The 27,217-nt window shown below is 40.1% G+C and overlaps 1 protein-coding gene across 27 annotated transcripts in view; it reads right to left on the bottom strand.

The window, feature by feature from the left end:
* Window positions 1-27,217, bottom strand: part of MAP4 (microtubule associated protein 4) — a 153,086-nt gene that overhangs the window by 74,409 nt on the left and 51,460 nt on the right. For 20 of the 27 annotated variants that reach the window (XM_061397620.1, XM_061397621.1, XM_061397622.1 and 17 more), the window contains exons 2-3: window positions 20,878-21,119; window positions 3,895-3,963 (exon numbers count right to left, since the gene is read on the bottom strand). In XM_061397620.1, the coding sequence (XP_061253604.1) occupies window positions 3,895-3,963; window positions 20,878-21,100 (292 nt within the window). In that variant the 5' untranslated portion in view covers window positions 21,101-21,119. The remainder of the gene's footprint in view (window positions 1-3,894; window positions 3,964-20,877; window positions 21,120-27,217) is intronic. The other 7 variants (XM_061397633.1, XM_061397623.1, XM_061397634.1 and 4 more) reach the window with 1 other exon arrangement.

Here is a 27,217-nt window from a genome sequence, read left to right as displayed (position 1 = left end):
GGTTTAAACTTTCATAACATTCTAACTTTCACATCCCAATGTACTTTTGTATCAGAGGGTCTAAATGTACATCTTGAAATCTTCCTCAGAACATAGTGCTAAATATTCAACCTGAAACAATCAGCAGCTTAGTGATTATAAAAGCCTACATAGTAAGAGGACAGAAAATTTTTTAAAGAGTATCTCACATTCTAGATCTTAAACCAGAACTCCTCCACAATATCAAAGCATGGCCCATGCTTTATATTCTACTTTTAAAAATCCAATCAAAGCTTATCATTTGAAAAGTTCCACAGTGTATGTCCCAGATGGTTTCAGATGTTTTAAGCTATTATTTTGGAAAAATGAGGAATGAGAAAAAACAAATTCCAACTGGGACAATCCTCAGAATGTGTAAAAATAAATGATGAGGTTTCTGGTAAAGGACTTAACACACAAGTCTTCATATGTGACCCACCAGTTCCACCTCAGGCTGCACAAAGACACCACCAGAGTTCTAAAGGAGGCAAACTCTGAACAGAGCTTGAGTCCAGTCAGATAATCATTTCATTAGAAACCTGGTAACTGGTTGTAGTTCTTCAATGTGTTGCCATTTAACTTCTCAGGTTGCTACAGAAACCTATTTTCTATCTATATCAACATCCCAATATTCTAACAATACAGGATTTCATTTCCCTTAACTTACCAAGTTTTTTTTTTTTGATAGCTCATGATCAAGCTAAGAAAGAAATTTTGGATATGAAACTCCATACGTAATAACAAGGCTGTCAAATTTTTAGGAGAATCTAAGCCTGCACAAATAGACCATAATTTCATAACAGAAACAATTTCAGCCTAAATTGCAAATAACAAAGGATGATTTCATTTGAGGAAATATTTCTCAAAGTTTAATCAGAACTACTCTAAATTAGAAAACTTTAAATTAAAACAGCTATCATTATTCAAATGTTAGTAAGGTGGAGAGAAACACAGGTAGCCTGAAGGATGAGTCTACCCTAAAAGCAGGCCTATGGAGGGAAGGAGAAGGAGGGGAGGAGGGAGGCCCACTGCAGTACCGGTGGACTCGACCCCTTTCTGAAAGCACCATCTCATTTGCTGTCACAGTGCCCTGACTCAGGCTGAAGATCGGAAAACCGAATGAAAAAGGCCAACTAAAAATGTTTAAAGAAAAGAAAAATGTGAGGCTGAATTAAACGATAAAATGAGTTTTAAAGAGAACGAGAAATAAAAGACACTGGACGACCCTCACAAAAACACTAGGATTAAAAAAAATCCATCTGGTACTTTGAGCTCACAAAGGGAAAGCAGGTTCCATCAAGCCCTGCGGAGCACAAAAGGAAGCAGGTGGTTTGCTCAGGAGTCAGCAGAAATGGGCCCCGAAGAACTACCCTCAGGTTCTTCTATATCGTGTCCAGGAAGGAAAGCAAAGCTCTGCAAAATGCTGAAGGTTTTACAAGTGTAACGGTGCTTAGGAAAGATCACTGGTCTGGTGTTGCAGCAGCCCCAGTGTTGAGAGACACGCTAGGCTTCTAGGAGGAGAAAAATAGAAAGGGAGGGAGAAGTAGGAAGGGGAAGGAAAGGACGGAAAAGCACAGGTCATTAGTAAACAGCAGGTTCAACATAGCAAGATGCTCATAAACCCTTATACACTGTCAGCAGAGCAGGTCTGCTCTTAGAACTACAGTAACACTCTGAAGGAAACAAAAATGGGAAATTTCAAAATGGCACAAAGCTACATGCTCCAGTTAGTGAGGGCCAAATTGGAATGCTGTCACAACATGCTCTGAAAACATGCACTCTTTGCCCGCTTCCTACCCCTTCCCATCCCCAATGAAACATGCATATTTTCAGTAAAGCACCTGCTTTAACATAGTCAAGAGTTCAAATTCAGAAGATAGCATCTCCCCAGGTGTGCAAACTATACTCTACACTAGGGCGGGGAGGTGTCCAAGAGCAGAAAGACCTGCTCCCATAATGGCAACAGACAGTTCATAAACAGTCGGGTTCTGTTTTTGATGCCACAGAAATAAAGTCTTCAAACAGTAAGGGTCAGGCTGCATGTTTTTCCTGTTTTGTTTTTCTTTTTTTCCCCCTGCACTATTAAGCTGTGGCAGTGGGAAAAAACTGCTACATCAAGTTTAAGTCTCTTCTGGTCAGACCTGACATCCTGCTAGAGAAGAAACCTACTCTAGTGGTGACAGTCATTTCCTTACCAGATGAAAATGGAATTCATTCTTCCCAATGGCTAACCAAATCAATCCCCCTTATTTCCCCTGGCACTGCCACCTTGTTAAAGAAAGTCGAATCTATTCATTTTTAAAAAGTTTATGTTCAAACTTCTCCTTTAGTCATGGGGATATTTCTCTAAATATTTTCTTAAAGCCTTTCTTAAAGCTTATATAGATCTCTGCTTTCAAAGCAGGCACAGAAACAGTCAATACCACATATGAACTAAGATTATAAAAAAAAAAAAATCACAAAAATTTCAGTTCACAAAACAGAGAGATAAGTAAATTTGCACTTCTTGTTGGTTCCAGCTTTTAAAGTAAAGTGTTCCTAATTAATGAATTTCTAGTATGGATTTACTGTCACTGGGTCAAACTAACATTCATAAAAATAGAACCTGGGTGGAGGGAGGGAAAAAAAAAGAACCTAATCATCAATAAACCTAAGGTATAAAGATGTATACAACATTTCTAAAGGTCACAGGATCAGGATAAAGAGTAAATCCTAGAATAACTGATATTGCTAACAGAAGTCTCTGTGGAAGCCTTAGAAACCGAAATCCTTCAATAACTCAAGGCAGGACTTCTAAAGGCTGAGGTGTGCATGCAAGAAGAGAAACACAGCCACGGCTAGTGCCGGCCTCCCTACAGTAATGTGAAGTAAACGTTGCTGCTGCTGCTGCTGCTAAGTCACTTCAGTCGTGTCCGACTCTGTGCGACCCCATAGACAGCAGGCCACCAGGCTCCGCCCTGGGATTCTCCAGGCAAGAACACTGGAGTGGGTTGCCATTTCCTTCTCCACTGCGTGAAAGTGAAAAGTGAAAGTGAAGTTGCCCAGTCGCGACCGACTCGTGGCGACCCCATGGACTGTAGCCCACCAGGCTCCTCCATCCATGGGATTTTCCAGGCAAGAGTACTGGAGTGGCTTGCCATTATGCCCCAGTTAAACAGAAGTCCTTTCATTTGGGTCAACAGCATCAGCCTGATTGTTCAATTAAGCAAATTAAGTGCAACTATTTTTAAAAATTCAGTATGGCTCTCATATTAGCTACCTAAACAATTTATTTACAGAATACATTCCTGTGGACCCTGCTACTGCTTCGAAAATTTTGCTCACTACAAATACACAAGGGGGAACCACAGTAACTCAGTGCTAGCCCTGGTAATGGGCTAGGCGTTACAGACAAATTTCAAAGTAACAGTTAAGGGAAAAAAAATAAAGACAAAACAGACTGAGGGCCCAAGAGAAAGGAAAGAACTTTCAATTTCCAGCTCACAAGTTTCCTAACAGTGAGCCATGGAAAGCCAACTAAGTGCAGTCAGGGACAGACCTGCTCAAAGAGTTGTGGCAGCCAAAGGACTCCACACTACACATTTTGACGATGGTCATTCTGCATCAAAAGTCTATTATTAAGATTGACCCAGCTCTTGAGTGGCACAACTGTAAAAAATATTCACAGAATATCAAATGAAATTCACTCTCTCCATTGTTGGAAATGTTATGGGGCAAATGCCCTGGATTTAAATACAACAGCCAAGAATAAGAGTACCCTGACAAACAATCCATGTGCTCCCACCAACAATCCTCCTCAAAGGAGCTGATCCAGGTGTTAGGTGTTTGCCATGACTGTTTCACCCACACATCTGAGGGCTCCTGGGAACCACTTACCAGTGACATCATTCCGTTCTATTCCGTGGTCACCGTTAGCAAGCACTGCGGCTTGAGAAGATGGAGTACCTACAACGACCACAAAGAATAATTAGCCACTCTGACAGAAAAATGAAAAACAGATGCCACTACTGTCTACCTACTAGAATTTTTGTCACTCTTCACAACATTAGCTGACAGCAGATAAAATCTGTCCAAAATTTAAAGATCAAATGAAAGGAAATCCAAATACAGAGAACAGAACTAAGTCATTAATTTCTACGGCATTCAAACTCTAAGAGGAGCCGCAACTACAGGAGAAGCCTTCCTTACAGCAAGTCAAAGTCCTTCCTGCCCTGTACGTTGTCAAAGACTATCATTATACTCACTAAATTACCATGAAGAACCAGTGGTTTAGAACCAGTGACTCAAACCAAATACTCCAAGGACACAGACTTTCCTGGTGACCCAGTGGTTAAGAATCTACATTCTAGTGCACAGGACGCAGGTTTGTTCCCTGGTCAGCAACTAAGAACCGATGCAACCAAAAATAAATAAAACAACTGCCACATAAAAAGTCTAAGGTCCCATCACTGCTCCTTTACATGATGATTACCTGGAGGTCACCTGCAGCACTTCTGGAAGCAGTGAGCTTTTTTTTTTTAAAAAAAGCTATTCTTATAGACCATGTGGGCTTCCTAGGTGGCTCAAGGGTAAAGTATCCACCTCACAAACCAAAGACGCAGGTTTGATCCCTGGGTCAGGAAGATCCCCTGGAGAAGGAAATGGCATCCCCCTCCAGTATTCTTGCCTGGGAAATTACATGGACAGAGGAGCCTGGCGGGCTACAGTACACAGGGTAACAAAGAGTCGGACACGACTTAGCGACTAAACAAAAACAACATATACGTGTGTCTCATTCCCCAATAACTTAGGGTACTGAGCCTCCTTTCACATGTTTGTCAGTCTTTCATTTTCTTTGATGAACTGATTTTTCTGAACTAATTTTTTTCTTTGATGTTCAGATTTTTGGGACTACTTTTTTTTAATTGGGTTGTGTATTTTCTTATTATTGAATTTTGAAGATTCTTTATTTTTCTGAATATAAACCCTTATCAGGTGAGTTTTGCAAACATTTTCTCCAATTAAAGTATTTTCCAAAAACATATACCCAAAAAACATGTTTTCATTTTCTTAACTGTGTCTGTTGAACAGCAAAAACTTTCCATTTTGATAAAGTCTAATTTACCATTTTCCCTTCATGTTTCCATGCTTTTGGTGGGGTATCTAAGAAATTTCTCCCTAACTCAAGGTCACAGGATTTTCTCCGATGTTTTCCTCTAGAAGTTCTATGGTTTTCATTTACGTTTCACACTGAGCCCTTTTTTCTGTGGTGTTATAATATGGGTCTGCTGCTGCTGCTGCTGCTGCTAAGTCGCTTCAGTCGTGTCCAACTCTGTGCGACCCCATAGACGGCAGCCCACCAGGCCTCCCCGTCCCTGGGATTCTCCAGGCAACAATACTGGAGTGGCTTGCCATTTCCTTCTCCAATGCATGAAAGTGAAAAGTGAAAGTGAAGTCGCTCAGTCGTGTCCGACTCTTTGCGACCCCATGGATTTCAGCCTACCAGGCTCCTCCGTCCATGGGATTTTCTAGGCAAAAGTACTGGAGTGGGGTGCCATTGCCTTCTCCGAATATGGGTCTAGGTTCATATTTTTGTACATTGATATCCAATTGTTCCTTAATTTCACTGATTCCTTTGGTGCAACTGACCATATTACATGTAGGTCTGCTTCTGGACTCTCCTGTTCCACTAATCTATAAACTTACCCATCTGCCAGTACCACAATACAATTAAAATACAATTGATAATTTTTATTTTATAAAATCTTAAAGTGACATCATGTGCGTCCTCCACATTAGGTCTTTTCCAAAATTGTGTTGTTATATTTTAGTGTTTTTGCTTTTCCATATAAATTTGAGAAACAGCTGTTGATTTATTTAAAAAAAAAAATTTCTGATGGGATACTGACTGCTCTTACTATATAGATCAATTTGAGGACATATAACCTTTCTGAAAGGCTCTGACTATATCTAACATTCAGCAACCTGCCTAGCTCTGCAGTTAGCCTGCCAACCCAAGAAGTTCCTGAAAATCCTCTTAACCTCACAGATTTTTCATAAGACAAGTAAAAGTCTAGAACATATGCTACTAAAATACGAAATGCAAGAGTTTACTTTGGAAGACAACAAACTACAATGTCCAAGCTTCTAGGTCTCACAAACCCAATGCAGAAAAAAAATCTTTCACATAAACTCACTGAAAAGATTATTCATTCTGTTATCTCAGGTAACAGAGGAACAACTAGAGAAAAACCTAAAAGAATACGGCAGACCGAAAAGAAAATATCAATTAACTGGAACAGGAGGAGGAAAATAAAAGGAACAAAAGACAACAGACTTTTCTTAAATACCCAGCATGCATCATGTACCATGCTAGGGTTTCACATATTGTGTTTTACTTATCAAGAGAGAGAACAAACATGGGCTAGAACATATTCACACAAATAAATTCACACTCATACAGTAAGCTTATAAAATGTATTCTTCCTAGCTCAAGAAAGAGTGCTTATTTTCAAAAATCCACCTCAGTTTAAAATACAAATTGCAAAAAGAAAATAAAATGTAGGCTATAAGAAAATTCATATTACAAAATGATATCATCTTTTGGCTATAAGCATGATGAAATCTTTTTTAAATTTGATAACAGCCCATGATGGCAAAGGTGTAAGAAAAAGGGTTATCTCATACACCACTGGAGAAATATAAATTGAAACAAACTTTCAACAGTTTACCAAATTTTGAAATACCAGTGTAACAATTCATTTTAGGCAGGTAGTTCATGAAAAAGATATAAATGTACACAAAATTGAAAGTAAATAGGATGCTTACTGTGGCATTGTTTTAAAAGTAACAAATGCCTACCAGGAGATTCACTAAGCTGTGAAATAAGATGCAGCTGTTAAAAGAAATGAGGTAGCTAATATGGGAAAATTTCAGGATGCCAAACGCTATTAAAGAAAAAAGCACATATATTAAAATATAATCAGGGACTTCCTTGGTGGTTCAGTGGTTAAGAATCTGCCTTGTAACACAGGTGACAAGGGTTCAATCCCTGGTTGGGGAACGAGATCCCACATGCCTGTGTGCTGCAATGAAAGATCCCATGTGATGTAACCAAGATCTCACGTGCTGCAACTAAGACCCAATGCAGCCAAATAAATAAAAAAATTTAAAAAAATAAAATAAAAAAATAAATATATATAATCATGTTGCTTTTAAAAAAGAAAGGAATAAAGTAAAAGCAAGTATGACATAATAGCACTATGAAAAACACACATAAATAATCAGGAAAAATATGGAAAAACATATACCAAACATCACTACTTGCTAAGGAATGAAGTGCAGGGAACCAGAGACGGGGGATTAAAATGAAGACCTTCACAGATGTAAACTACTGTTTTAATTGAGCACCTTAAAGAGTGGACAGATAGCAGACTGAAGCACACAGGCCAGCTTCAATATGCTATCACAAGCAGTCAGAAGTAGCAGGAAAGATTTATTTTTTAAAAAAGCAATGAAAGATCTAGAAATCAAGAAGGGTACCCCCTAGCAGACCAGAAATTACAAGAAATATCCAAGTAAATGAAGCAAACAGACCACCCTGAGAAGAAACCCCAGCCCAAAGAAGGCACAGGAAGGAAAACAGCACTCCTTGGAGGTAACTCTAGGCTTGGAGACAGCTGAAACCGTGGGACTTCAGGAAAAGCTGCCACGCCAGTCCCTACTTCCCTCACGCTCTCCCTCCCTCACCCACAACAGTCAGCTTTGTGCCAAACCCCAGATGGGAAAAGACACTGAATGCCTTGGCACGGGAGGAAGCCTGCTCACCGGGTGAATGGTGATACCCAGAGGAGCTGTGGGGGGAGCCCCACATTGCACCTGGCAGTGCTGTCACATCCCTGCCAGAGGCAGGTGGTAGGAAACAGGCATGTGTCACAGGGTATCTCAAATAGACAACAGTATGGCCAAATAACTCAGGAAAACCACTACCAAAAACAAAGACATCACATTCAAAGGGAATAAATTATCACCCAGGGACACAACGCTGACTTTTAAAGAGAAGTATGTTATTTTCCTCTTAAGGATGAAAGAAAATACCATACATCCATAAACAAAAGCAAGCCCCTAAACAAAGTGATTATCTAATGATTAACAAATCCTTTCCAGGTTAGGGAGTTTCCAATTCTTTGATTTTCCAAAATTGAAAGAGGTCATAATGAGGTTGTCATCTGATAGGTCATTAAAAATAAATTTTAATAATATTGAGTTATGGAATTCTTAGCATACAACTCAAAGAACTGAATATATTGCTATAATAAAGCTTCCATTCTCACATAAGAAGCTGTGTGAATAGGGCTTTTTGGCTGTATATTGTCACCCTGTTTATTTAACTTCTATGCAGAGCACATCATGAGAAATGCTGGACTGGAAGAAACACAAACTGAAATCAAGATTGCCGGGGAGAAATATCAATAACCTCAGATATGCAGATGACACCACCCTTATGGCAGAAAGTGAAGAGGAACTCAAAAGCCTCTTGATGAAAGTGAAAGAGGAGAGTGAAAAAGTTGGCTTAAAGCTCAACATTCGGAAAACGAAGATCATGACATCCGGTCCCACCACTTCATGGGAAATAGATGGGGAAACAGTGGAAACAGTGTCAGACTTTATTTTTCTGGGCTCCAAAATCACTGCAGATGGTGACTGCAGCCATGAAATTAAAAGACACTTACTCCTTGGAAGGAAAGTTATGACCAACCTAGATAGCATATTCAAAAGCAGAGACATCACTTTGCCAACAAAAGTTCGTCTAGTCAAGGCTATGGTTTTTCCTGTGGTCATGTATGGATGTGACAGTTGGACTGTGAAGAAGGCTGAGTGCCGAAGAATTGATGCTTTTGAACTATGGTGTTGGAGAAGACTCTTGAGAGTCCCTTGAGAGTCCCTTGAACTACAAGGAGATCCAACCAGTCCATTCTGAAGGAGATCAGCCCTGGGATTTCTTTGGAAGGAATGATGAAACTCCAGTACTTTGGCCACCTGATGTGAAGAGTTGACTCATTGGAAAAGACTCTGATGCTGGGAGGGATTGGGGGCAGGAGGAGAAGGGGACGACAGAGGATGGCATCACTGACTCAATGGACGTGAGTCTCAGTGAACTCCGGGAGTTGGTGATGGACAGGGAGGCCTGGCGTGCTGGGATTCATGGGGTCGCAAAGAGTCGGACACGACTGAGCGACTGATCTGATCTGATCTTATTTGGTCTATGAAAACAACAGGAACAAATATTGTTAAGTCCTTTCCATAGTAGCAAAAAATGGTTACTCACAGATTTAGAATCTAATCAAGGAAAATAATAGAGCAAATAATCTCACTAGAAAAACACTTCCAGGGAACACCCTGGCAGCCCAGTGAATGACACTCTGAGCTTCCACAGCAGAGGACTCAGGTTCAGTCCCTGGTTGGAGAACTAAGATCCCACAAGCCAAGCAGCCCCCCAAAAAAAATCCAATCAGATTCAACTTTTATGATTGGTAATAATTTGTCAAAAATTGTGACAAAGGTCACAACTGGGTACTACTAGTAATTGTGATGATAAATCTCCTCTGGACCAAGTTACACTTAGGCTCCTTTGGTTACAGAAACTTTGTACATCAAAATTTAAGTTTACATACTTGTTATAGAAATATAATTTACCCAAGAAAAAACCTTTCAAGTTTAAAAATATATTCCATTAGGATAAAAATCTATGACAAATGGAATAGAAATGAGGGTTCAAGGGATCAAAAGAAAGATTTACATTTCCAATGATAAAGAACAGCTTGTTCATGCATTTTTAAGTAAATGGTAATAAGAATCAAAATGCTATATATTTAGAAGCATTTGAATACATTTAAAGGACTGATATAACTATTATTTTATGTGGTAAAGTGAAACATCCTGAAAATTACATATTTTCCAACAATGTAAACTGCTGCTTAAAAAATTTAGATGTCAACTTAAAAATGTACAAAGAGTACAAAATTTTTGAGAATTCCCACATGGGTATGTGACTAAAAAGTTTCAAGATTGCTACTTTAGACAAATGCAGAGTTACAAAGAATGGTTTATACATTCTAGTAGAAAAATTTCCAAGTGGCAAAGTAAACAGAGGTTGAACCCATTTGTTTAAAACTTACAAATTTCTGTTTGTAATTTACATAGTAAATAATCCTAAAAGATCTACTACTTCTTAAAAAATAGATAAGTCAGAGTTAGGGGAGATTTTCACTTACTTGAATTTCAATTTTTTAAACAAAATTTTTACTGTAGACTAGTTTTTTAAATTTACAGAAAAATTGTGATGCTAGGACAGAGAGTCCCTTATACCTACACTCAGTTTTCCCTGTAAGAAAAGATGGCCAAAAGAAGCTGGGTTGTTTCCAAAGCAAAGGCAGATTGATATATGATGATAAATTCATATGATGTTTGCCCGAACATTCCTGTCTATACCACACTCTGAAATGTCTACTCTAAACCACTTCTATTCTCTTCAAAACTGTAACCCCTTCCACCTCCATTTCTCAGCATTATGACCTCACCTCTTTCAAAGAAAATAGGAAGCCGTGTCAGAAGAGATTTCCTGCCCCTCTACCATCACACACAGAAACCTAAAGCCTCTGCCAAGAAATGCTTCTGCCCGTACCTGCGCTTCCTTCCAAAGACAAGCTGCTTCTCCTTCTAGTCTTGAAATCAGACATTATCACACCCCTCTCAAATCACACAGCTCTTTATTTGCTCTTTTCTTTTGGCACTTGACTACCTTCACTAATGAACTGTAAACTCCTTGAGGTCACAGCTTTGAGGTTCATTTTTTCTCCTTAATAACACAGCATTCTCAACAAACATTCGCATAGAGAATCAATGAATGACTGGAATAAATGTGACTGCCTGTGTGTGTACGGGGCAGCAGCCGGGGACAATAAGGAGGGAGAAGGCAAAAGCAGGAACTCCTAAGTAAACCTGCAATTTCTAAAAACAAAATTTCAGACACTGTACTTTTAAAACACTTTAATTTTCTAATTTTCTTTACAGTGAAGTTTCAGTTTTATAATCAAGGGAATAAAGCTATTAACAGAAGATTTCAAATGAGATCAAGACCAGAGCCCATGAGTCGTGTGCTATTTCCTTGTTTTCAGGACCAGACATGCCATCTACACAGGGCAGGTAGGATACTGCTGTGGCTTCACAGAGCAATCTTAACATAAAGATGCCTACATCATTTCCAGAGCAAGAAATTTAACTGTAAGAAACAAATGCTCCTCCCAACTTACCTGGAGTCTGTGGCTAAGAATAACGGAAACGTTTTATCTCTGAGGAAAGGATATATTTTTTTTAAGTACGTGAAAGATAGCTGGATTCAGATAGTTTATTTCTTTGGTATCTCTGCCCTATGCAACTCTTAAAAGAGTTTCTCAGCTATAGATAAAACATGGCAAATTAACCTCTTAAGAAATCTCTGCTTTTCTTTTATACCAGGTAGGGTACCATTACTATGAACTATAACTGTTAGTACTGTTTTTTTCTATTCCAAAAAGAAATTTAGGTAAGAAATAGAGTATATTTTCAAATTAAAGTCAGAAAATATTTTTTGCAAAAAATTATAAAGAGGGTTCAGGATCAGACACCTACACCTAAGTGAAGACCTACCACTTTAGTCTGCAGACTTACAGTTACCTGTTAGTCTGCACCTTAACATAACCCAAACCTGAATAAGATGACTTTAGTTCAGGAACAGACCAGATGATCTCAGTGCAGCTTACCAAGCAATGATTGTATCTCTACTATGTGCCAAGAGCAGTGACCTCTCTAACACACATCTGACGAGTTTGCCGCTCGCCTCTATCTCTGCACAGACCGCGAGACTCACGTAATGTCGCTGGACGTGTGTCTCCTTGCTTCCACTCTGCCACTTGTCTCACTTGTCATTTGACCTCTTGTTTCTTATCACTGAGCAACCTGAAGCTGCTGGTACTACGAACTTATTCTGTGCCTCTTTGCTTTTGCTAAATATGTCATCCTTCCAGAATATAAAAATAAACGAAATACTATCCCTATTCTAGAGCAGCTTGAGTGTGAGACAACAAATAGCTTAATTATGACTTTACAAGTGCCTTGAAAGGGCAGGCTCAGGTACGAAAGGCACTTACCAAGGAGAAGAAAAGACAGAGGTGGGTAAGAGGCAAGTCGCGAGCAAGGACTGTAAGTCAGGAAATGTTCTTGGACAATTACAGCGATCATAAAGGATTTTTTGTAGACCACCACCTTTAGCCAAAGCTTTAATTACCATCACCTCCAGATGTGTATCTCCAGCCCAGAATTACGCTCTCAATTTCAGGTTCTTTTATCTAGCTGCCTACTGCTCTTGACTAGATATCTTCTCTACTATCAGATAAGCTGAAATTCTTACCTTTCCCTCAAAATCTACTCCTTCTACAGCCTTCCCATCTCACAAAATGATAAATCACTCCTTTTGGCTGCTCAGGTCAAAATCATCTAGATTCATCCTTGCCAATGTAAAGGCTTGTACCTTCAAAGGAGCAGCTGAGGGAAATGGTATAGGTTACGTTGGATGGAAATGGGTTTAAGAGGGAAAGCAACTGACATTAGAGAGTAGATATATTTGCTTCGAAGAAGGAGCAGCATAAAAGAAAAGTAAATGAGAAGGGCATGGATTGAGACAGAATATTTTTTCTTATGAAGAAAAAAATTAGGGTATATTTGATGCTGATGAATGACCCAGAGGAATGGATGATACAAGAGACAGAAGACGCAAAGGCTACAGTAGTGCCCTTGAGCGAGAGCACGAGCAGTTCACTCCTGAAAGTTAGAGTAACGGCAGAGTAAAAGACACAGGAAAATGTAGGTTAGGAGACCGGCTGAGGGGATAGGTAGTGTATCAATTCTCTTCTGATTGACTTTACTGGATATCTGTTCTAAAAGCCCTCAAATGAAAAAGATGTAAAATAGTTGTCTAGGAAAGTAGAAGACTTTATAAATTTATATAACTTAGTAGTAGAGTTCTCAAGTACATGCTCTTTATGCAAATAAAATAAGACTCTCATTTACATTTCCCTGAACATAGTGTTTACAGGTCTGATAATTCTTTTGACTTAAATAAGTGAATCTTTAGTTTTGAAAAACAGTGTCTATGAGACATTAAATAAATTAGAAAGTAAGCATTCATGAACACAGTACGGTTTCACAGAAAGAACACACAGTTTTAAATAACAAGATTTGGGTTCAGGTTGTGGTTCTATCACTATGAACTAAATGACCAAATACTATTCCTTTGTACTAAGAAGTCAGTCCTGGATATTCATTGGAAGGACTGAGGCTGAAGCTGAAACTCCAATCCTTTGGCCACCTGATGCTAAGAATTGACTCATTGGAAAAGACCCTGATGCTGGGAAAAATTGAAGGCAGGAGGAGAAGGGGACGACAGAGGTAAGATGGTTGGATGGGATCACTGATTTGATGGACATGAGTTTGAGCAAGCTCCAGGAGCTGGTGATGGACAGGGAAGCTTGGCATGCTGCAGCCCATGGGGTCGCAAAGAGCCAGGCACAACTAAGTGACTGAACTGAACTCCTGAGCCTTAAAAACAGCCTCATCTGAAAGAGGGATAATACCTACCATTCACAGTCACCAAGAGGACTAAAGCATAACACTGGAGGCAGCACTGTGGCAAATGCATTTTGTGAAGTAAGTGTCAACTATTATTATTCTCATTGTTATTGAACTATAGATTGAACAACGATATTGATCTACCTATACAAAGATAGATCTTCCGTAGACTGATCACTAGACTACAAAGTAACCTTGAGAGAACACTGAAATTAACTTTTGCCTTATGAAAAACTCATTAAAATGACATTACCAGACTAGATCATAATTGCAAAACTAAGAAATAAGCCACTTACCAGAATAAAAAAAAAGCAACGCAATGAGTTTAGAGGAAAATAAAAGGGAGATGGAGATTCTAACCATATAACAACAAATAATCTCAAAAATCTAAGCTCAAGAGAGAAGAATAAAAACATTACTGCAGAAAAAAAATGAGGTTTTACAGCAGTAAAAAGGTCTGCATACTTCTCTGTAGATAAGACATGGGTTCTAATCATGGGAAAGCTGTGCACTACTGGGTAAGTCTTCATTCAAAAGATGCTAAACTGTCTTCTTTCTGATTTCCCAGAGGACAAGACTCCGGCTTCAGGAAATGAAAACATTCTCAGCTAAATACACATAGCACTGAAAACAATACAAGTTTTTTTAAAACTAATCACATGCTCTGAGATAGCTGTTACATTTTTTTTCTCCTGCAAGAGATTTCAGAGTCCCACAGCTGGCAAATCAATTGGCAGAGGTGGGAAACTGCAAGAAGCCGAGAAGCCATGAGTGCTGTGAAGAAGAGAACCACGGTTAAGTCCGCGTTGGGCAAAATGGCGAGGATTCAGCATGGTCTCAAAGCAAGGCCTCCTCCTTTCCCAAAAGTCAGACCTGTGCCAACGTCGCCCTCTGGTGGCCAATGAAGTTAGTTGTGAAGCTCCTTAACAGAAAGCCCCAGTCAGCTGAAGAAGGACCATTTCTGAGGATCTAGTTGTCATCCTTCCCAGGACTTACTTAGGCCCTTTCTCTAAGACCAGTGTTTCTCAGTCAAGGACGGGCATCCAAGTCACTTGCAAGAGACTGTTAAAACACAGACTGCTGGGCTTCCCTAATGGTTGAGTGGTAAAGAATCTGCCTGCCAACTCAGGAGACATGGGTTCGATTCCTGATCTGGGAAGATCCCACATGCCTCAGAGCAACTAAGCTGGTGCGCCACAACTACTGAGCCTGAGATCTAGAGCCCACCAGTCACAAATACTGAATGAAGCCCACACGCCCCAGAGCCCAGGCTCTGCAACAAGGGAAGGCAACTAAATGAGAAGCCCAAACACCGCAACTAGAGAGTGGCTGCCGCTCACCAAAACTAGAGGAAGTCCGAGCACAACAGATTGTTGAGTCCTATATAAGGTTTGCCTAAGAAATGCATTTTGAACAAAGAAACTATAAAGAAAGATGAGTGCTGAAGAATTGATGCTTTTAAACCGTGGTGTTGGAGAAGTCTCTTGAAAGTTGTTTGGACAGCAAGGAGATCCAACCAGTCCACCCTGAAGGAAATCATTCCTGAATATTCATTGGAAGGACTGATGCTGAACTCCAATCCTTTGGCCACCTGATGCAAAGAACTAACTTGTTTGAAAAGATCCTGATGCTGGGAAAGATTGAAGGTGGGAGGAGAAGAGGACAACAGAGGATGAGATGGCTGGATGGCATCATTGACTCAAAGGACATGAGTTTGAGTAAACTCCAGGAGTTGGTGATGGACAGGAAGGCCTGGCCTGTTGCAGTCCATGGGGTCACAGAGTCGGACCAGACTGAGCGACTGAACTGAAATAAGGAAGCTCTTTTCCTTTCTTTATTGATGTCTCTGAATAACCACCTCGCCTCTTCCTCCCATTTATCCTAGTTAAGCCTTCTATAAACAAGGTGGTATGAGGGAAAAAATACCAGAAATATGCTAACGGCTGTGCTGTACTTAGTCACTCAGTCATGTCCGACTCTGAGACCCCATGAACTGTAGCCCACCAGAATTCTCTGTCCATGGGATTCTCCAGACAAGAATACTGGAGTGAGTTGCCATGCCCTCTTCCAGGGGATCTTCCCACCCCAGGGATCAAACCCAGGTCTCCCGCATTGCAGGAATTCTTTATCATCTGAGCCAGCAGGGAAGCCCTGCTAAAGGCTAAGTGAAGGCCAGCATGCGAGTAAGAGGTCCTTGGGATCCACAGACACAAAAGGACTTCAAATCCACTCTCAGGTTACAAAGACTGGTGGTGGGGAGGGGGACACCAGGGTGCTGCCCTCTGTGGTGCAGACTAGAAAAAGCTGCCACTAAAGCAAAGACAAGAAGCCCTGTGCCCTAGAGCCCTTCTCCCCTATGCAAACAAAAGCTTTCAGCTGCTGGGGGAGAAGTATCAAACGCTGTCAACCCCAGGGCCAGGTGAAGGCCTAATGCAGCTGGGGAAGGAGTAAATCCCCTCTTACCTTAGGGAGGAGCCAGAAAAATCTGAGCCCAGGATCCTACACCAATGCTTAGAAAACCCTATCCATGTAAGAGGGATAATATTACTGAGATAATATTACTCAACCATGAGATACATGCACACAGGACTGAATCTAAACCAAAACCAAAAAACAAAGATAAACAAAACTCCTGCCCCTCCCAGGCTACCCAGCCCTCTTCTGACAAGGGAGGGGAGAGAGGGCCTCCAGAGTCACAGGTGCACAGCAGAGGCCAAAGTGGAACAAGGACTGACAACAAGCCTTTCAGCCCCTCAGCCCCTACTCTAAAAACCAGGAATAGAAGCATTTAAAACCAGTAGTGCAATGAAGACCACCACAGTAACAACAAAGCCCAACCCTAGTTCAGCCCTAGCCTCTACACTTTGAACTAACTACCTAGTAAAAAAAGAGATATGCCATTGTTGGGCTGTAACCCACAGGTCTACAAGGTCTTGCCCAGTTCCAAGACTGAAGAAAGAGCCCACAGTCAGAAACAGAGACATCAACAGTGTAATGGATGGGGGACCTCACACAGCTGAAGCAAGGTCCTGGAGTGACACCTCGCCACGTGCATTGGAAGGCAGGCTGAGGACATGGGGGTAACCTTTGCTTCCAGGTGGCAAGAGTGATTATCAGTTATACAGGACTCGATGTCAGGAGGGCTCATTAGGCACCAGGAAAACCAGTGGAGGGGCACAGACCTCATGGCCCCTTTGATAAAAAATATCACCAGCTAGGAAAGGACAAGTGTGTAGGAAGATCAGTCATGTGAATAGGGCACAGGTGAAGCAGGCCCTGGTCGGACAGGGTATGTACATACAGACAGCAAGAGAACAGCCATCTTGAGTAACCTAACCATACACTCATTTCCAGGCATAAATCCTTTTTTAATCTCAGTCTCTGTTTTACATGTGAGGTCTAGAAGTCACTCAGAAATTAACACACACATAAAAAGTACCAGAAAAAAACAGTGAAGAGACAAAATAATCAGACTGAGGAATGACCCAGATATTTAAATTACCAGACCGATATTTAAAAATTATGATTAATGTGTTGAAGTCTATAGTGAAAAAGATAGAAATATGCATTAACAGAAAATTTCAGCAAGAGATGGAAGCTCTAAAGGTCACATAGAAATGCTGTAAGTTAAAAACAGTAAGGATATTAAAGATAAAGAATGTCACTCAGGGTTCATTATTAGACTCAATGCAGCCAGCAAAAAAACATCAGGGAACTTGAATACAGGTCAAAGAAAATACCCAAAATAAAACATAAAGAGGGAAAAAAGAGGGAGGGAAAAAAACCAAAGCATCCAAGATTCCTGGGACAATATTCAACAATTTAACAAAAAAGTAACTGGAATCCCAGAAGGAGAAGAGAAAAAGAAAGAGGCAAAGCAGAGAACAAGCTCAGCGAGTGCCAGGAAGGCAAAACCTCAGCTAGGGCTCCCCTGCGGTCCAGCGCTAGGACGTCGAGGTTCAGTGCTCTCGGGTCTGATCCCTGGTCTCACAGGCCACAACCAGGAGTTCGCATGCCACAACTAAGACCTGGTGCAGACAAAGAAATACCTTTTTTAAACTAAAAAGCCTGTTGATGAGAGTCAAAGAGGAGAGTGAAAAAGTTGGCTTACAGCTCAACATTCAGAAAACGAAGATCATGGCATCTGGTCCCATCACTTCATGGGAAATAGATGGGGAAACAGTGGAAACAGTGTCAGACTTTATTTTTTTGGGCTCCAAAATCACTGCAGATGGTTGACTGCAGCCATGAAATTAAAAGACGCTTACTCCTTGGAAGGAAAGTTATGACCAACCTAGATAGCATATTCAAAAGCAGAGACATTACTTTGCCAACTAAGGTCCGTCTAGTCAAGGCTATGGTTTTTCCTGTGGTCATGTATGGATGTGAGCGTTGGACTATAAAGAAAGCTGAGCGCCGAAGAATTGATGCTTTTGAACTGTGGTGTTGGAGAAGACTCTTGAGAGTCCCTTGGACTGCAAGGAGATCCAACCAGTGCATTCTGAAGGAGATCAGCCCTGGGATTTCTTTGGAAGGAATGATGCTAAAGCTGAAACTCCAGTACTTTGGCCACCTCATGCGAAGAGTTGACTCATTGGAAAAGACTCATGCTGGGAGGGACTGAGGGCAGGAGGAGAAGGGGATGGCGGAGGATGAGATGGCTGGATGGCATCACCAACTCGATGGATGTGAGTTTGTGTGAACTCCGGGAATTGATGATGGACAGGGAGGCCTGGCGAGCTGTGATTCATGGGGTCGCAAACAGTCAGGCACGACTCAGCGACTGAACTGAACTGAACTGAAAAGGTATTTATTAAAGGTATTTACCACCTAAACACAACATATTCAAGCTGCTAAAAACCCAAGATCAAGATAAAACCTTGAAGGCAGCCAGAAGAAGGGAATACAAGAATAACTATCAAAATTCTAACAGACTTCTTATCGGAAACTACAAGTAGGAAGACTAATTTTCCTTTAAGTTACTGAAAGAAAAGAGTAACACAGAATACGACACCTAGCAAAAAATAACCTTCCAAAACTTAAGGTTTGTTTTTCAAAATTAAAAAAGGTGAGATAATTTACTGTTACATAGATTTGTATATTTCTGTATTCTCCAGACAATACTGGAGTTAAAACAGTACCATAAAAACATTCAATTCATCCAAAAGCAGACAAAGAAAATCAGACTAAAGAACAGATGGAAGAAACAGAAAACAACAAACTGACAGATTAAATCCAACCGTATTAATAATCACATTAGGTATTTCAATAAATAGTCTAACACATCAACTAAAAGATAAGAGTTCTTCAGGTTAGATTAAAAAAGCAAGAACCATCTATATTCTAAGCAACCCATTATTAGTAAATATTAAAAAAGAAACCTGTTGAAAGTGAAAGGAAGCAGTTAGACATACCAAGCAAACACTACCTAAGGAAACTAGAGTGGTTACATTAATGCAAGATGAAAATTAAAATGCAGAGAAAAGAAAATTACCAGGAACAAAGAGAGACAGTAAGAGGTCAGTGCATCAAGGAGACTTAACAGTGTAAATACATACGCACATGACGACAGGTCTTCAAACAACATGCAACAGAAACGGACAGAACTGCAGGGAGAAGAACCCACAAAACTACATCAAAACTTCAGTATCTTTCTCAAGTCATGAGAACAAGTAAATATAGAGTAGGCAAGGATATGAAAAACCTGAATAACACTATCAACCAACTGGACTTCACTGACATTAAAAAAAAAAAAATCCCTAAATATTGAGAAATTAACATACTTCTAAATAACTGATAGATTGAAGAGGAATTCATAAGGCAAAATAGAAAATGTTTGAACTGAATGAAAATAAAAAACATATCAAAATCTATGGGACACATCTACAACTAGGATTAGAGAGAAATATATAACATTAAAAGCCTATTTTATGTGGTTGCCAGAGGTGGGGAGTGGGTGGGAAATGGGTGAAAGGAATTCAAAAGGTATAAACTTCTAGTAAAATAAATAAATCCCGAGGATACAACGTACAGCATAGTTTTTATAGCTAATAATAACACTGTACTATATTTGAAAGTTGCTGAGAGAACAGACCTTAGAAATTCTCATCACATGGGGAAGAGAAGGTATAACTATATGTGGTAATGGATGTTAACTAGACTTATGGTGATCATTTCACAATACATACAAATATTGACACATTATGTTGCATACCTGAAAAAAAAAACAAAACACCAATGAAGCCAAAAGCTGGATCTTTAAAAATAAAAAATAACTAATAAACTAGTATCTAGACTCCTCAAGGGAAAAGAGGAAACAAATTTTCATAGTGAAAGAGAGGACATGACAAGAGATCCTTGACATTAGAAGAATATGGTAATATTACAATTTTATCTCCATTAATTCAATGACTTAGAGGAAACAGACCAATTTCTTGAAAGATACAAACCACCAAAGCTCACTTGAGAAGAGAAAACATGTACTGCTCTCTATTTCTTAAAGGAACTGAATTCTTAGTCAAAAAGTTGACAAAGAAAACTCCAGGTCCAGATGGCTTCACTGACAAAACCTGTCAAACGTTAAAGAAAAAATCAATTCAATACAAACCGTTCTAGAAAACCGAATTAGGAGGGAACACTTCCCAACTCATTTTATGATGTCAACATGACCTCAATTTCAAAACCAGACAAAGGCCTTACAAGAAAACAGACCAATATCCCACATGCACATAAATACAAAAATCCTCAATCAAATGTTAGCAAATTTGATCCAGCAATATATAAAGGTAGCAAATCTCTTTTAAAGGGTTTAATCCATTTTTTAATCCTGACCTAGGATTACTCACAAAGACAGGTGGCATCCAAATTAAGTCTTGGTATAAATATAAAGTATCTAACTTTGCAAAGCTACTTTCAAAGAAAAGGCATAGCAGGCAGTTTAATTTAGGAAATTAATAAGCAGATTATACAGTAGTTGAGACATTACAGAAGAAACTTTAGGGTTAATAGAAGGTTAAGAGTAATCTACAGCCTGAAGAATACATATTCCAGTAAAAGGTGATGAACCTACCTCCTTGGTTTCTAAGAAATGTAGATAAAGAGAAAGTGCTTATACTTAAAAACTCAGTTTAGTCTCCTCAAAAGTCTGTAAGATTTGACCCAAAGTGTAGTCCCTAACCTACTTTCTGAACCTATATGTCCAGTTTAATTACTTACCTTCAACCTGGCTAGTGTCTGAGCATGGTTTCTTCTTTGACTCCGAACTCCCGGTTTTTTCATCAACATCCAGGAGAGGAATATAGTCTGTTTTTCCAACAGTTTCTCCCACAACGTCATCAAAGGCCTCTGCCTCCAATGTGGCAATAAAGTCCCGTTTTATCTCTTCCTCAATTTCTGGAGACGGCTCTGTTAACGCATCTGCAAGACTGAGGTCAGCCATTCTGCACCACTGCAACTGCCTGGTGAATGGGGAAAAAGGTTTCACGTGATGAGCAGCGCCAAAGAGAAAGCATTCCTAGAAACTCTCGTCATTGTTTTAAACAAACATGGAATTAAAATGCAAAGTTTTCAAGCTAAAAGAGACTCTCCCATTTTATAGAATGGAAAATCAAAGCCCAGTAACAGACTGTCTTACCCAAAGTAAACTCTTTTCCTCACATCCTGGGAGGTAAACAGAGCAAGTGTCACTCTGTCCTTTTCAACAATAATAAAAGTGAAGGGCAAAAAAGACCCCTCTATTTATCCAAGTTTATTAGCCATAAGAATTCAAATCAGGTCTTTTGATTTCAAGTCTTCAAAACCCTTTTAACTATTCCATTTATCTTAATTTCCAAAACACGTGCAGAGTAATTCTTAAAATGAAAGTGAAAGTGGCTCAGTCGTGTCCTACTCTTTGCGACCCCATGGACTATACATACAGTCCATGGAATTCTTGAGGCCAGGATACTGGGGTAGCCGTTCCCATCTCCAGGGGGTCTTCCTAACCCAGGATCAAAACCAGGTCTCCTGCATTGCAGGCGGATTCTTTACCAACTGAGCCACCAGGGTAAAAATACATACAAAACAAGGTCAGATTAGGTTACATTCCCATTTTATTTTAAAAAAAGGTACTATCAGGCAAGTGAAATCACTTTTCCTTACCAGAGACTAGGAACCTGGGCCTTATCTTGTAAGGATAAATACTGCTTCATGAATCACTTCTAAAGGACTTGGTCAACCAAGCTACACTTGGCCCTGCTGGCATGAACAAGGCAGGCATGTTCCCTGAATTAGCTAGAGAAGGCAGTCTCCCTCTGTGGTCATGTACGTTACTATCTTTACAGAACACCAACCAAGCTTTCAATTTTTAAACATAACCTAAAACTAAAAAGTATATGGGAGGGTTTCCCTGGTGGCTCAGTAGTGAAGAATCTGCCTGCAGGTGCAGGAGACATAGGTTCAACCCCTGATCTGGGAAGATCCCACAGGCTGTGAAGCAACTAGGCCTGTGGGCCACAACTGTTGACAGAGCCCAGGAGTCACAACTACCGAGCCCTACTACTGAAACCCGCCCAGCCTAGAGCCCGAGCTCCGCAACGAGAGAGGCAACCACAGTGAGGAGCCCCTTCTCCTGCTTGCCGCAACTAGAGAAAAATACTCGCAGCAACAAAGACTCAGCACAGCCATAAAGAAATAGATAAATAAAAGCAGTTTTTTTTAAGTTAAACAAAAATCTTATATACATAAATGTACATAAACACACTGGTTTAAAAAAAAAAGTATATGGGAAGTCCCTGACAGTCCAGAGGACTTTCACTTTCACTGCCAGGGGTGGGTTAAACCCCTGGTGAGGGAACTAAGACTCTCCATGCCGCACAGCACAGCCACAAAGAAAAAGGAATTTTGTAAAGGCCTGATGAATGTCAAAGGTTCCATAAAAAGGAACCGCCTTTCTCTTTTCTATTTATGGTAACTATCATTACAGTTAGCCTTTGAAAGCTGTTAAACAGAGCAAAAAACAATAAGGGATGTCTATAATTAAACAGTTTCTTAGTCAAAGAGACCTTGTAAGAACACCTGTACCATCTTTAAAAATATACAGTAAGAGCCCAACAGATCTATTTTTCTATAATACTTCATGCAATCTACTCAAACTTTCCCTGATTTAGGACACTGGTGAAAACACAAACAAAAACAGCAAGGCCTTTTAAACCTCATATATCTGAGTGCAGATTCTCAAAGGGCAGCTTTTTATTCACTGTAATCTTACTCTCCTCCCTGCCTTGCAACCTCCCAAACCATTTTCTAGGCTGATGTGTGGTTTACGGAATATGAATAGCAGCTTACATTCAGCTTAAGAGGGTAAAATTGATAGAAAATCTGACCGCTGGAAAGTGGGAGGGTCGTGCAGCCAACCACCCAGCATCTGCCTTTCAACACAGTTTAGCTATCCTTTTCATGTCATCACATATAAATAGAAGTATGATTTAAACACACACACAATATACTTACGGAAAATGACTCTGTAAAGGCAATACTAGCCAGTAGAAGTGAAAATACTGGCTTTTAGCCCAAAAGGCCCAGTTTTTAATAAAGAGAAAATTATTCAGTTATAATTATTCTACTCTAAAACATGTATAATAAATTCCTTAGGTGTTCTACAAATCTGTTAAGCTAGTTCTGCAAGTGCTCCAAAATTGATCTTAAGAAGCTCATGAATGAATGTCATCCAACACATACAGAAACATCTAAGGTCACTTAATATTTACTCACACAGTGTCCTTCTCTAATATGGATACTCAAGAAAATCCAAAGACATATTCTTGGGAATGAGAAGTATCTACATTTAAAAAAATTATCTCACGTTGGCTATTTATGCTTTTCTTCTTCTATCTGTATAGATAATAGAGAAACTTATCTGAGTTTGGACTTTTAAAATTGATGAGAGTCAAAGAGGAGAGTGAAAAAGTTGGCTTAGAGCTCAACATTCAGAAAACGAAGATCATGGCATCTGGTCCCATCCCTTCATGGGAAATAGATGGGGAAACAGTGTCAGACTTTATTTTTGGGGCTCCAAAATCACTGCAGATGGTGACTGCAGCCATGAAATTAAAAGACACTTACTCCTTGGAAGGAAAGTTATGACCAACCTAGATAGCATATTCAAAAGCAGAGACATTACTTTGCCAACAAAGGTTCGTCTAGTCAAGGCTATGGTTTTTCCAGTGGTCATGTATGGATGCGAGAGTTGGACTGTGAAGAAAGCTGAGCGCCGAAGAATTGATGCTTTTGAACTGTGGTGTTGGAGAAGACTCTTGAGAGTCCCTTGGACTGCAAGGAGATCCAACCAGTCCATTCTGAAGGAGATCAGCCCTGGGATTTCTTTGGAAGGAATGATGCTAAAGCTGAAACTCCAGTACTTTGGCCACCTCATGCGAAGAGTTGACTCATTGGAAAAGACTCTGATGCTGGGAGGGATTGGGGGCAGGAGGAGAAGGGGATGACAGAGGGTGAGATGGCTGGATGGCATCACCAACTCAATGGACATGAGTTTGAGTGAACTTCGGGAGATGGTGATGGACAGGGAGGCCTGGAGTGCTGCGATTCATGGGGTCACAAAGAGTCGGACACGACTGAACGACTGATCTGATCTGATCTGATAGTAGATTTACAATGTTCCAAGTGTACAGCAAAGTGATTCAGTTTTATATATATATATATAAACACACACACATATATTCTTTTTCAGATTATTTTCCTTTATAGGTTATTTCAAAATACTGAATATAGTTGCTTATACTGTTAACTTTGAATGACTTTGCTAACAGGAGATTAAAAAAAAGCTGGGTTTTTTTCTTATGGAAATATGAAGACATTTCCGTGCTTCACTAGTTCAGTCTGATTCTCAGTTTGGCTTTGAGTGGGTCACCTTCCGGGGTTGAGTTCCTTAGGCTGTAAAATGAGAGTGGTGTGTGAAACAATTCCTGAGGTTGACTATTCGATAAACTACTTATAATTCACTTTCATCACTTATAATTCACTTTCATCACTCCGTGTGACTATTATTTTATACATCAAGTACTCTCAATTATAACTGGGTTCAGGTTTATTTAAAAAGGCAAAAGCCTTTTGGCAAAGAGAAAGACTAGAAACCAACTCCCCAGTGCACAGAGCCCTGCTTGAGCAAATCCCACTGCAGCTTAAGAAACTCCACCCAGTTCTGGCTAACATCAAAGGAGATGTGACACCACTCTGCCAGAAAATAAGCCCCATATTATTTAACCAGGCACCAAAGCACACCGTTTTCAAACACAGCACTCCGGACATCTGATCTTCATTCTGATTACATGCCTGACATGAAATTATCTAGTGAGGATTTTGAAAATACCTAGGTAAACCAAAGCAAGAGGAAACAACAGGACATGATGATGAAGCACAGAAGACAATTTTTGTCTCTTGACTAGCCTTACTATTAATAGCTATGTGCTCATAAAGAGTAAATAAGAATATATGATGAAGTCACAAGCACCTTCTCTTCTGTATGGTTTACTTCAGATCACAAACTCTGGAATTAATTACCGGACTCAATATTTTCTAGGTCTATACAGATTAAATAGTGTTCATATATAATTTAAATGCACAGAAGTATGGATAACTTTTCAAGCTCCCAGAGATTTAGGTTAGTCTTACCTATAGTCACTCAGTTAAGATCTGTGTACTTTCTGTCTGGTTGTCTGCTGAGAAATTAGCATTCTAGTTTGCAAATGGCCTGTTGCTGCCTCTGTCCTCCCCTACTTTTCTCCCCATCCCAGCCCCTAAAAGGTGCTAAACTTTGAAACTAGAGGAAGAAAACTCATGAAAAGGAAGAACAGAAGCCTAATTCCCACCAACATACTCAGACACTTCTCATAACCACTGCATTTTCATTTCACTTGGTCACATTAGCCAAACTTCTACTAAGATTCACTTGCAGCAGCTAGCATTCTCTTTTTAGAAGTACAGAACCCTATTTCACAATTTAAAGGAGCATAAGGGGACGTACACCCTTTGAAGGGCCATCATTCCGCTTTGTGTGAATTTAGTGATCAAGTTAGGTTCCCTCTCAATCCCTGAGATAAATTTCAATGAAAGTGTCTGAGTTTCTGGTTTTAGGGTAAAAAGGAAGAAATATAATGTAGCGACATGGAATACTTCAGGGAATAAAGCAGATTGGATAAGGTGACCAAGTAGGGAGAAGGTATACAGATGGGCCCAGAGGCCCTGGGAGGTAAAAGGAAGAGAGGAACGCCAAAGGCAAGCTCAGAGACCTTTTGAAATACTCCTTCTGTCTGTCAGTTTTAGAAAAAAGGAAGATGCTTTCTTCTCAGTAATTTGGATTAGTTTAGAACCAAAATTAATCATCACTTATAATACTGTTTATCTAAGGGAAATGCACTGAGTTTCAAATAACCAATTTAATAAAGAAACATTTAATAATAACTCTTCCCCATAGGAGACTGTTCATAATACTCACTTAAATTGTCTCCATGATTGATATTCTGTCCTGTTTAGTAGGTGGTGGGAGTGGAGGGGTGAGTTGTGGACAAGAAATGGAACTGTAAAGATATGTGGGCTAATATTTTCTTCTTCCCCTTTTTTTTTTTTTGCATGACAGAGAATTCTGAAGCCAGCACTAAGCTGCCATCCCAAGAGAGTGCTGTGGCCAAAATGCAGGGCTTGTTCCTCAGGCTTGGAAGAAACCCAGCATCCCAGAAAGTCCCAGGGATCATTTATAATCTGACAAGGTGAAAGGTATAGTCTGAATCATTAAGATTTCATATTCAACATGAAATTTTTTTGGTTTGCCTAGCAAGCTTTCCGGAGAAGGCAACGGCACCCCACTGCAGTACTCTTGCCTGGAAAATCCCATGGACAGAGGAGGCTGGTAGACTGCAGTCCATGGGGTCACTAAGAGTCGGACACGACTGAGTGACTTCACTTTCACTTTTCACTTTCATGCCTTGGAGAAGGAAATGGCAACCCACTCCAGTGTTCTTGCCTGGAGAATCCCAGGGACGGGGGAGCCTGGTGGGCTGCCATCTATGGGGTCACAGAGTCGGACATGACTAAAGCGACTGAGCAGCAGCAAGCTTTCAGTTACTAAATGGGGACTTGATTCCTCAGATTTGTTTCAGTGAATTTCTTTCAGAGGTCTATTACACATCAAGCTGAACCCTGTCTGGTGGCTGTGCTCTGTTTTTAACTTATTTAACTTGAAAACTCTGATTTATACTTTTAATCAAAACTATTTCTTTTGAAGTAAAACCAACTCTTTATGGACACAGGTTTGAGCAGACTCCAAGAGACAGTGGAGGACACGGAAGCCTGGCGTGCTGCAGTCCATGGGGTCACAAACAGTCGGACACGACTGAGTGACTGAACAACAACGACAAAAGAGGTCTTTACACAGCTTGCAGGCACGTATGACCGCTGAGGCTAAAGCGAATTTCTCCTGCTCCTCCCCAGAACCAGGCTGGAAATGGCAACAGACAGCTCAGCAACATCTTAACTGTCCTGAGCAATAAACTCCAACCCCCGC

Source organism: Bos javanicus, chromosome 22 (genome assembly GCF_032452875.1).
Source record: "Bos javanicus breed banteng chromosome 22, ARS-OSU_banteng_1.0, whole genome shotgun sequence".
NCBI classification, from domain to species: Eukaryota; Metazoa; Chordata; class Mammalia; order Artiodactyla; family Bovidae; genus Bos; species Bos javanicus.
Note: the sequence above shows the minus strand (reverse complement) of the source record. Positions and strands in the feature narration are given on the sequence as shown.